This window comes from Mastomys coucha, unplaced genomic scaffold, assembly GCF_008632895.1.
Source record: "Mastomys coucha isolate ucsf_1 unplaced genomic scaffold, UCSF_Mcou_1 pScaffold16, whole genome shotgun sequence".
Taxonomy (NCBI): Eukaryota; Metazoa; Chordata; class Mammalia; order Rodentia; family Muridae; genus Mastomys; species Mastomys coucha.
This window is the reverse complement of record NW_022196898.1, coordinates 14582519-14594446: the sequence shown is the minus strand read 5'-3', so window position 1 is coordinate 14594446 and position 11928 is coordinate 14582519. Positions and strand designations below refer to the sequence as shown.

The 11928-nt window shown below is 35.1% G+C and overlaps 1 protein-coding gene across 1 annotated transcript in view; it reads left to right on the top strand.

Annotated features, from left to right (window-relative positions):
* LOC116094309 (vomeronasal type-2 receptor 1-like) overlaps positions 1-10238 on the top strand; it is a 25193-nt gene extending 14955 nt beyond the window's left edge. The window contains exons 5-7 of the mRNA XM_031376168.1: positions 1355-1585; positions 7810-7933; positions 9256-10238. Of these exons, the coding sequence (XP_031232028.1) occupies positions 1355-1585; positions 7810-7933; positions 9256-10238 (1338 nt within the window). The remainder of the gene's footprint in view (positions 1-1354; positions 1586-7809; positions 7934-9255) is intronic.
* The last annotated feature ends 1690 nt before the right edge of the window (positions 10239-11928 follow it).

Genomic DNA, 11928 nt, shown 5'->3' with positions numbered 1-11928 from the left:
TTTTGGAGGGGAAACTGGGAATGGAGAAATTTACATGTAAATAAAGAAAATATCTAACAAAAAAAAAGGAATTTCTAATTTCCCAAGTCAGTCAGCCATTACCTCCTCTATACACTTTTCAACATTCTTTCAACAATAGCAACTGTGATATGAAAAAGCATTTCCTGTGGAGGTGATGCAACACACATCTATCTACTCACCCAGATAGGGAGCTCAAAACACACAAAATTCAGATACCTCCAAAGACTAACTCAGTTAACCAATGGATGTCATTGAGGTATCTTAAAGGAATATGGGTGAGGAATTAAGTACAGGACCAGAAATGACTGCAAGACAGATGCAACACCCAGGCCAACCCCAGCATGGGTAAGAGTTTACAAAAACCTTTGATCCTTGAGAAGAGCTTTCAGCCATCTTAAAAGTGATTGCTTCCCTAGATAGTCTAAATAACTTCCAGGCACTTCAGCTGGTTTCTCCCCAGTGGATGGACTTGTCTAAAGGGCCATCTTTGCACTTTAGCACACTCTGAGAAGGACTCTCAGCTTTCCTTGCTTACTCTTTCAAGGTGCTATTACTGAATCTGCTCTATTTCATGGACTTCCTAGAGCTATTTTGAGATATTTACCTTACAACCTAAAGAGCTTCCTTGAAATGATGAACTGTTTGAATTTGGGAGAAACTATGACACAACAACAATATAACATTATAGAATTTAATTTTTAGAGCCTGATTATTCAGTCTCTCTACTAGGCTAAGATTTGCAAAAGAAAGAAACGCTTGTGAACTTTTGTATCTTTATATAGGGAAAGTAAGGGGAATTAAATTATTTTCAACATTTTCCTGTCTCTTGATACAAATATATTATACTGCTAAACGGTAATATAACTTATTTTACACTAGCAAATACATACTATTATAGTATACATCAATGTCATATTAAAATTGTCAGGAGGCTGAAAGTAAGGGGAAAAGATAAAATTAAATTTCACAATTTTTTAATCTAGTATGTCTTAAATACTATTTATTATGTTGTAATAATCTAATATGTCATCATGTTAATAAAATAATAATGTGAAATTAGTTATGAGATAGATTTCATTCTTTTTAAAACTTTATAACCCATTATGCATATTATATGCATAGCATATCTCAATTTACCAGAACATTCTTTCTGTTTTATCTACCACCTATGGCTAAAGGATATCAGACTTGGTTACAAAAATAGCATTAGAAAAAAGAGAATACTATGAATTAAATATGAAATCTACTTTCTTTATAAATCTTTATTTTCTAAGTACTTAAATGTTTATAATTTTTTTCCTTTTTTAACTATTCTCTTATTTCTCATTATTAGCTATGGAAATACATTACAGGAATAAAATTTATTACCCATGATGAAACCGAAATAGAACTTGATTACAATGGAGATGTGAAAAGTGGATATTATGATATCCTCAATTGGCACATGGATAACACTGGAGAAATCATCTTTGTCAAAGTTGGAGAATACAAATTCACAAGATCAAAATATGAATTTGTTCTTCCAAAGAACTCAAAGTTTTTTTGGAACACTGAATCTTCAAGGGTTAGTTGGCCTTACATATTTTTGTTTATATATATATATATATGTATATATATATATACTTATATATATATTTATTTATATACTTATATATATTTATATATATATACACTTATATATATATATTTATTTATATATTTATATATATTTATATATATATATATATATATATATATATATATATATATATATATATATATATATAAAGTGTATTTTTTCAGGCACTAAATAAATGTAAAACACCTAGAGCTTTTACCATATTCTAAATCATTTTACTTAATGTAGCATATGGGTTTTTTTGTATTGTTCTTTGTCTATTTAGAATGTAAAGAGTCCATGATATATTAATATACATGAAAGCTTTAATATAATTCAACAGTATTTTCATCTATTGAGAATGTTTCAATGGAAGGTAGTAATTTTATTATCTTTGAAATTAAAAGTGGTTATATTTCTTCCTAATTTTTACTTTTTATATTTAATATGTATTTGTTTAAACTATTGCTTTTCTTTTGGTGGATATTTTTTTACATTCCAACATTATGTCCCTCCATCCTTACCCCCACCTTAATCCCACCCTGTTTCTGTCCCACCCACAACCACTACTCCTTTTTTTCTCTTTAGAAAAGGGAAGACCTTCCATGGTTATCAACTAAACATGACATATAAAAGTGCAGTAAATCTAGGCACCTCCACTTGTGTTGACCCAAAGGCAACTCAATATGAGGCAAAGGATCCCAAAAGGCAACAAAATAATCAGGAACTGCCCTGATCCATTGTTAGGAGTCCCTCGAAAAGAGCAAGCTACCCAACTGTAACATATATGCAGAGGGCACAGGTCAGTCCCAAGCAGCCTCCCTAGTTTTTGGTTTAGTCTCCTGAGCTCCAATTAGTCCAAATTACTTGGTTCTGTGGGTTTCCTGTGTTGTCCTTGACCCATCTGACTCCTAGAATCTTTCCTTTCTCCCTCTTCTGCAGGATTCACTGAGTTCCACCTAGTATTTTCCTTTGGCTTTGGGTCTCTACACCTGTTTCCATCAGTTGTTGGTTGAAGACCCTCTAATGAAAATCTACCTAGGCACCAATAAGAGTATAGCAGAATACAATTATGCATTATTTCATGGACATGTTTCTTTCTTTTCTAAATGGTTACTTTATTTATTTACATTTCAAATGTTATCTTCTTTACCAGTTTCCCTTCCAGGCCTTGCTTCTAAGAGGGTGCTTGCCTATTCACACATCCAGGGACTCCTTCCTCACCACCCTAGAATTACCCCAAGCAGGGATATTGAGCATCCACAGGATCAAGGGACTCCCCTCCCACTGATACAAGAAAAGAACATTCTCTGTTACATATGCAGCTGTAGCCATGGGTCCCTACATATGTACTCTTTGATTGGTGGTTTAGTCCCTGGGAGTCCTGTGTGGGTGGGTGTCTGGTTGGTTGATATTGTTCTTCTTCCTATGGGGTTGCAAACAACTTCATCTTCTTCGGTACTTCCCCAACTCCTCCATTGGGTTCCCCATGCTCAGTCAGATGGTTGGCTACAAACATCTACATCTGTATTGGTCAGCCTCTGGGAGAACCTGCCAGTGGACAGCTATGTCAGGCTCCTGTCAGCAAGTACTTCTTGGCATCAGTAATAGTGTCTGGGTTTGTTGTCTGAAGATGGGATGGATCCCTAGGTGGGAGAGTTTCTGGATGGCCTTTTCCTTCAGTCTGTACTCAACTTTTTGTCCCGGCATTTCTTCTAGACAAGAACAATTCTGGGTTAATTTTTTGAGATGGGTGGGTGGCTACATCCTATATTCAGGGGCCATGCCTAATCTCTGGATATGGTCTCTACGCCTCCTTTCAATTTCCTAACCCTCTGTACTTCTCCCTGTCTTCTCCCATAACTGTTCCTGTACCCCTTTTCCCTCTCTCTGTTCCAGATCCCCCACTCACTCCCCAACTCTTGATTATTTTGTCCCCATTTCTAAGTAGGGCTCAAGCATCCACACTTTGGTCTACCTTTTTCTTGACATTCATAAGGTCTGGGATATGTATCATGAGTATTACGAGCTTTTTGTCTAATACCCAATTGTAAGTGAATACAAACCATGTGTGTTCTTTTGTGACTAGGTTACCTCATTCAGGATGATATTTTCTAGTTCAATCCATTTGCCAGCAAATTTCATGGAATCGATTTTAATAGCTGATTAGTACTCCATTGTGTAAATGTATCACATTTTTTGTATCCTTTCCTCTGTTGAGGGACATCTGGGTTGTTTCCAGCTTCTGGTTCTGAATAAAGCTGCCATGAACATGGTGGAGCATGTGTCCTTTTTAGATTTTGGAGCATCTTTGAGTATATGGCCAGGAGTGGTATAGCTGGGTCTTCAGGTAGTACTATGTCCAATTTTCTAAGGAACTGCCAGGCTGATTTCCAGAATGGTTGAACCAGCTTTCAATCCCACCAGAAATGGAGGAGTGTTCCTCTTTCTCCACATCCTCACCAGCAACTACTGTCACCTGAGTTTTTGATGTAAATCATTCTGAATTGTGTGAGATAGACTCTCATGGTTGTTCTGAATTGCCTTTCCCTGATGATTAAGAATGTTGAACATTTAGGTGTCAGTTTCCTCAGTTGAGAATTCTATATTTAACTCAGTACTCCACTTTTAAATAGGGTTGTTTGGTTCTCTGGAGTCTAAGAGTTCTTTGTACACACTGGGTATTTAGCCCTCTATCAGATGTGTGGTTGGTAAAGTTTTTTTCCCAATTGGTAGGTTGACTTTTTGTCCTATTGACAGCTTCCTTTGCCTTACTGTAGCTTTGCAATTTTATGAGATCCCATTTGTCTATAGTTTATCTTAGATTGTGTTCTATGTCATTGGTGTTCTGTGTCAATTTGTTCAATTTTCCCCTGTGCCAATATGTTCAAAGCACTTTGCCACTTATTCTTATATTAGATTCAGAGTATCTGGTTTTATTTGGAAGTCCTTGATACTCTTGGACTTGAGCGTTGTTCAAGGAGAAAAGAAGAGATCAATTTGCATTCTTCTACATGCCAACCTCCACTTGAGCTTGCACTATTTGTTCAATATGCTGTTTTTTTCCTACTAGATGCTTTTGTCTTCTTTGTCAAAGATCACATGACCATAGGTATATGGCTTTAATTCTGGGATTTCTACCTTACCCTTTTGGTCTTTTGTATATATGAAAGCTAGAGAGTTTGTTTTTTAAATTTTCTTCTATCCAGACTTTTTGTGTAAGTTGTTTATCAGCTATAGAAATTCTCTTGTAGAATTTTTGGGGTCACTTATATATACTATCATATCATCTGCAAATAATAATACTTTGACTTCTTTCTTTCTAATTTGTATTCTCTTGATCTCTTTTAGTTGTATTATTGCTCTGGTTAGAACTTCATGTACTATATTAAATACATATAGGGAGACTGTACAGTCTGATCTGGGTTCTCATTTTAGAATTACTTTGAGTTTCTCTCCACTTGGTTTGTTGTAAGGTATCAGTTTGTTCTATATTGACTTTTGTAGTTTAGGTATGTCCCTCTACTTCTGATCTCTCCATCATTTTTATCAAGAAGGTGTGTTGGGCTCTTTCATAGGCTCATTCATCATCTAATGAGATGATCATGTTGTTTTTACTTTCAGTTTGTTTAGATGGTGGATTACATTTGACAGATTTTCACATGCTAAAACATACCTTCATCCTAGGGATGAAGCCTTCTTGATTATGGTGAATGATGTATTTGAAGTGCTCTTGAATTTGTTTTGCAAATAATTTAATATGTATTTTTTGCATACTTCATGAAGAATATTAGTATATAGATCTTTGTTTGTTGAGTCTTTCATTGTTTTTGGTATCAGGGTTTCCATTTTCTATTTTGTGAAATAATTTCAGGAGTAAACATTAGCTCTTTTTTGAAACTCAAGTAGGATTCTGTCCGTAAGTTTGATTGGTTTGTCTTTCTCCCTTTCTTTCTTCTTTCTTTCTTTCTTTCTTCCTTTCTTTCTTCCTTTCTTCCTTTCTTTTCTTTGTTTCTTTGTTCCTTTCTTTCTTTCTTTCTTTCTTTCTTTCTTTCTTTCTCTTTTTTTCTTTCTCCCTATCTCTCTCTTCCTTCTTTGCTTCCTTCTTTTCTTCCTTCCTTTCTTCCTTCCTTCTTTCCTCCTTCCTTTTTATACCTGATGGAAAAATTAATGACTGTTTCTGTTTTCTTAGGGTCTATGGGTCAATTTAAGTTGTTTAATTTGTCTTGATTTAACTTTGATAAGTGGTATCTATCAAGAAATCTATGCATTTTTTAGATATTACAATTCTACTGAATACAGATTTTCACAGTATGACATAAGGATCAGTGAATTTTCTCAGTGTCTGCTATGAATTACCTTTTCATTTTTGATTTTGTTTATTTGGATATTCTTTCTCTCTCTCTTGTAGTTTGTTTGGATAAAGGTTTGTCTGTCCTGTGTAATTTGTCAAAAACTATTTCATTGATTTATTATATTCATCTCTTTGTTTCTGTTTTATTAATTTCAGCCCTCAGATTGTTTATTTCTGCCTTCTACTCCTCTTAGGTATATTTACTTGTTTTGTGTTAGATTTTTCATGTATGCTGTTAATTTACTAACCTGGCATCTTTCTAGGTCCGGCCAGTTTATGCTCCTTGGCTAGTGGTTAAGTCTCTTATAGCCCATGAGAGTTCTCTGATTTCCTGGGCTTCCTTAAGAGATTTGTTTATTTCCTGTTTAAGGACTTGCAACATCTTCATAAGATTTGATTTGAAATATAAAGCTCTTTCCTTGAGCTTCAGCTATGTTAGAATATCCAGGGTTTTCTGGAGACCGATAGGTGGATTCTAGTGATACAATATTGCCCTGGGTAGTTTTGTTTGTTTCTTACCTGAGCCTGTACTCATCTGGCTTTGGGGATAGTACAGGATTAAGTGCCAACCTTATCTTGTTGGGAGGTTGATTCTCCCTTGCTTTGTTTCTTCTTTGATCTTCTGGCTGAAGCAGCCTGTGGTTGCAGTGATCAAAGTATTTAGGACTAGTAGTATCTCTCCGTTGGGGTTTTGGTGATGCGTGTAAATTCTGGAGTTTTGGGTCTTGGGTTCCTGTTTCTTCTGGGGTTCTGGAAATTGGCAAAGTCTCAGAAGTTCTGGATACTGGTTTGGTTTATCGGGTTCCAGGTACCTCAGGGTCCTGAGGTTTCTAATACTGGCATAGCCCCTGTTAGAGGAAGTTTCTTTTTCTACCATTGTCCTCAGGCTTTGGAGTTCAGGAGAGGACTAAATTGAGGTTGTATTCATATAATGAAGCTGATTTATATGTAATCCAAACCAATTTAAAATTCATAAACAGCACAAAGTATTTTATCTTAAGTGGCTTATGGTATTATAGGCATCACTGATTTAGGTTTTTATTTTGTTTTTGGTTATTGGGGTTTGTTTTGTTTTGGTTTGGTTTGGTTTGGTTTCAGTTTAGTTTTCTGAACTGAGTGAGGTCCTAATAGGTTGTTCAAGCTATCAATAAGCATGTATCCCAAAACATATATTATCTATTTGTAAATAATTATCTTCCCAGATTGATATGTAAATTCCTGGTTTATTCCTAAATTCACATGCACATACATGTAGAAATAAAAATACAAAGAGGCCTATACTTGCTTTGAAATTTCTAAATGTAGTGAGCAACCAAACATGCCAAGCTAAGCTTTCTCTACTATATCTGTTTTTATTAATAGTTCAAATGAAAAACATAATTCATTTTGTTTTCATTTTTCTGCCAGTCCAGAGAAGAGATTCCTACGTATAATTAAAATAGTATTTTAGGATGCACTTGCTGAAGGAAATATCCTTCAGAAGCTGAAGATACTTATTGGTGTCACGGGTCTCATCAAATCAGGAACAGTTATATCAAACTGTTGCATCTAGAGCATCTCATGTGATAGTAATTTGGTCTCCATAACCAAGATGATAAAGAACTGTCATTAGAGTTTGGCATTTCCAGAGTCAATCACAAGACTGTCCTTTGGATGAAGTTCTTTCTAGGATCTCCATATTATCAAGCTTTGTCTGCTGTCTTTGCTTAGTATCCTGGACTCATCTCCTTTGTAATGGGAAACATGTCTCCAAAGATATACAAATCAAAACTTTCTTCATTACAACAATGGAAATGTTTCCAGGCCTTGATATGTCTAACTTCTGTTTCTTTGCTAGCTTCCAGATTCAGTCTGCACAAAAGTGTGTCCTCCAGGGACCCGGAAAGTTATTCGCCAGGGACAACCCATATGTTGCTTTGATTGCATTCCATGTGAGGATGGATATGTGTCAGAGAAACCAGGTAAAGATATTCACTTTTAATGAATAGTAATGCAATTAGATTAAACATTTCCTGACAAAAACATCCTTGAAGTCATTTTTTATAAAAGATATAAGCAATGCATGGCAAAGTAATTAATATCTATCAAATTATTAAATTTTCTTTGCAGCATGAATGAAGGATAATATTGTTTTTCCTACTACAGTTGGAAATGACTTACAACCATGTGCATAAGGAAACACCAAAGAAAACACATAAAATGTGAAATCTGAATGAAATCATAAAATCTCCTAAGTACTTGATTTTGAACTAGACTGAACACTATGAGAAAGTTCTCAAATTTCCTAAGGTTCTAAGCACTGGAGGCACATGCATTGCACAGTGGCTAAGGCTTGACCTTCTGTGACAGCCTGCTCAGTTTTTCAGTGGTTCATAGAAATACGTTAAACCAGGTTTATTTACATTTCTATTAAATTTTGTTGAAGAAACTAAAATTCCTGTATCTTTTGTCACATAGCCCACAAAAGTAATCATGTAAGATGATGAAATGGTCTGTGATGGAAAGAAACACTTTGTAAGCTACACAACTTCCTTGCTAAAGGTCCCTCTGTTTCCACAAAGAATTCCATTCAGGGCTGTCCAGACCAGAAGTCAGAGAACTTGAAAGTTAATGTCTGTTTTACCCAAATTTTAACTAACACTTAGTCAAACTATTCCGTCATCTTCCATAAGCTCACATCAACTAACTTTTCCTTGTTCCCCAATACTTTCACTTAGAGCCTCCCTCCAGACTTAATCTTCTTCAGTCAGGGACCAAGATTGATGATATTGTTTTCCTTCCCATCATTATCTTCATCACTCATAGAATAATCTTCCAGAGTTGGACACTTTTGAGGAGGCAAATATGTGATTCTCCTCTATGAAGGAATATTACATGAGAGAATGAAAATGCTAGGGTTTTAATAAGCTGTGTGCAGTCCTTTTGATTGATTCATATCTGAAGCTCTGGCTTTCTCATTCCTAGGCTGATCTTGATAAAGATAGCCCTCTTTATTCAACAGATAGAGGAAAATGAAAGGAGCTCATCAATAGAAAGAACCATTCAAGAACAGATCAAGTTGAGAAAGGATCATTTCTTAATATTAAAAACAACTCTGAATATGTCACAGCATCTGCACCAGGCCACTTTTATAACTGTAATTTTAAGATGTTATATACATTTCATAGTAGGTTTCCAATAAACCCTGTTAAGGTCTTTAACTGACCTAGACTTTTCAAAGTTAAATATGACAAATTTATTGAAGTCAATAGTCAATTATCTAGTTTTTATTTTTTCTCAATAGGCCAAAGGCTATGTCATCCATGTGGTGAAAATGACTGGTCCAATGCAGAGAAGAACAAGTGTGTGCCAAAACTTGTGGAATTCCTCGCTTATGAGGAGGCCCTGGGATTCACCCTCATTATCCTTTCCATCTTTGGGGCACTTGTGGTCTTGGCAGTCACTGTTGTTTATATAATCCACAGGCAGACTCCTTTAGTGAAAGCCAATGACAGGGAGCTAAGCTTCCTCATTCAGATGTCTCTGGTTATCATAGTGCTGTCAACTATGCTGTTCATAGGCAAGCCATGCAACTGGTCCTGCATGGCCCGTCATATCACTCTGGCACTGGGCTTTTGCCTTTGTCTGTCTTCCATTCTTGGAAAGACTATTTCACTCTCTTTTGCCTACAGAATTTCCATCTCCAAGACCCGTCTTATCTCTATGCATCCTGTTTTTCGAAAATTAATTGTACTGACCTGTGTTGTAGGAATGATTGGTGTATGTGCAGCATATTTGGTATTGGAGCCTCCAAGCATGTTGAAGAACATTGAAATTCAAAATGTAAAAATTATCTTTGAATGCAATGAAGGTTCTATAGAGTTCCTGTGTTCCATATTTGGGTTTGATGTTCTTCTGGCTCTGCTGTGTTTCCTTACAACCTTTGTGGCTCGCAAGCTGCCAGATAACTACTATGAAGGGAAATGCATCACTTTTGGGATGCTGGTCTTTTTCATTGTCTGGATCTCTTTTGTCCCTGCTTACTTGAGCACCAAAGGCAAATTCAAAGTGGCTGTGGAAATATTTGCCATTTTGGCATCCAGCTATGGCTTGTTAGGATGTCTATTTCTTCCGAAGTGCTTCATTATCTTGCTGAGGCCAAAGAGGAACACTGATGAAACTGTTGGTGGAAGAGTTCCCACTGTTGACAGGAGCATCCAGCTGACCTCTGCTTCTGTGAGCAGTGAGCTTAAAAACACCACATTGTCCACTGTTCTGAATGAGTAGAGCTGTGAACCCCATGTAACATACAATGCTGGATAACTGCATAGCTCAATCTTCTCCTTAATGTTGTTTTTCAGTGTGCTTCTGCTGATGCTCAAGGGTAATACTGGAGGTTTGGCACTTTATAATATAATCTTAGCATAGTAAATAAAATCTTATTCTATAAAATGCCATTTGTCAAGGATTATAAAATTACATCACTGAAATTGGAAACTATTTCATTAGAATATTTTATGGTGATTTTATATTAGAGTATATGATAGACAATACTTACCTGAAATGATTATTTCCTTTTTTAACATGTAACTAGAATAGAAAACTTCTCAAAGACATGCTGTCTGACCTGGTATTTTCTAGGAAATCCTATGTGTTCTATTCTTTTCCATAAGTGGGAAAATGTCAGTCTTAAAACATTCTTCTAAGAAACAAAAACAAGGGAATTTAAGATGACAACATAGCACTAGTGTCTTCTATAGAAAATGTCTTGATTTTGAAGAAAGCTTACAGTTATTTACCCAGAACAAGTAAAAGATGCTAGTTTGAAGGGAAAAAAATCAAGAATATTTGGCATGAAATTTTGCAGAGTAAAGTAGAATTTAATCACACTGTGGAATGTTATAAAATGTTTTCAGTGTCCTATTCTTCTAGATAAATGACATAAAGATATAGATAATTTATGGATGATATATATATATATAGAGAGAGAGTATATATATATATATATATATATATATATAGAGAGAGAGAGAGAGAGAGAGAGAGAGAGAGAGAAATGATAGAAGTGGTTAAAAATACAATTTCTGTAAATATTGACCAATATTGATAATCTATTTGTCTATTATACCCCCACAAGAAATGGAACTGTTTTCATGTGTAACTTTAGAGTAAAGCTTTTAGCTAAAATAGAGTCAATCTAGCCTTTATTGATTAAACACATGTGCATTGCTATAAAATGATCTTATTACAATTAAAATAAAAATATGTTCCTGTAAAAATGATTATAGCCTAATTAATAGTGTTATTTTAGTCTTTGTTATCAATGACTTACAAAATATTATAATAAGTCTTACAGCATTGACATATTTTCCTTTTGGGAAAAATTCTAAGTAAGTTTTTTTATAAAAAGAATCTCAGTAATAGTGGGTGAAATTCTTTGCTGTGTGTGAGTATTTATGTGGACATTCACTGGGCTTTGGGGAGCAGATTATAATTAATTTCAGCAGTTTGATTCAAAATTATATGGTTATTGTCTTGAGAAGTACTGTGAAGATTAATCACAGGACAAACAAAAATGCAAAACATCTTTCTTAGGGCTGACCAAACATATGCAGAATACATTTTTTCCAGTTTGGTTCATTTCAATTTGGTTCTGTTCTGTTCTGTTCTGTTCTGTTCTGTTCTGTTCCATTCTGTTCCATTCCATCCCATTCCTTTCAATTACATTCAGTTTGGTTTCTCTGAGCTATTTAAACCCACAGAAGACATATGCCTTGTTAATCTTCTTGGCTCATTCTTTCATAGTTACTTCTTGCATGAAAAAAACTCAATATGAAGCAAATATACCAACAAAAGGAGTAATATATCTCAGTTGACCCTCTTGAAACAGCCTGAGTTTCATGTCTTCTCTGCTTCTCACCTCTTAATGGTTCTCCATTATGAATGGAAACATCAGCTAACATAGCCCAATGTTAAA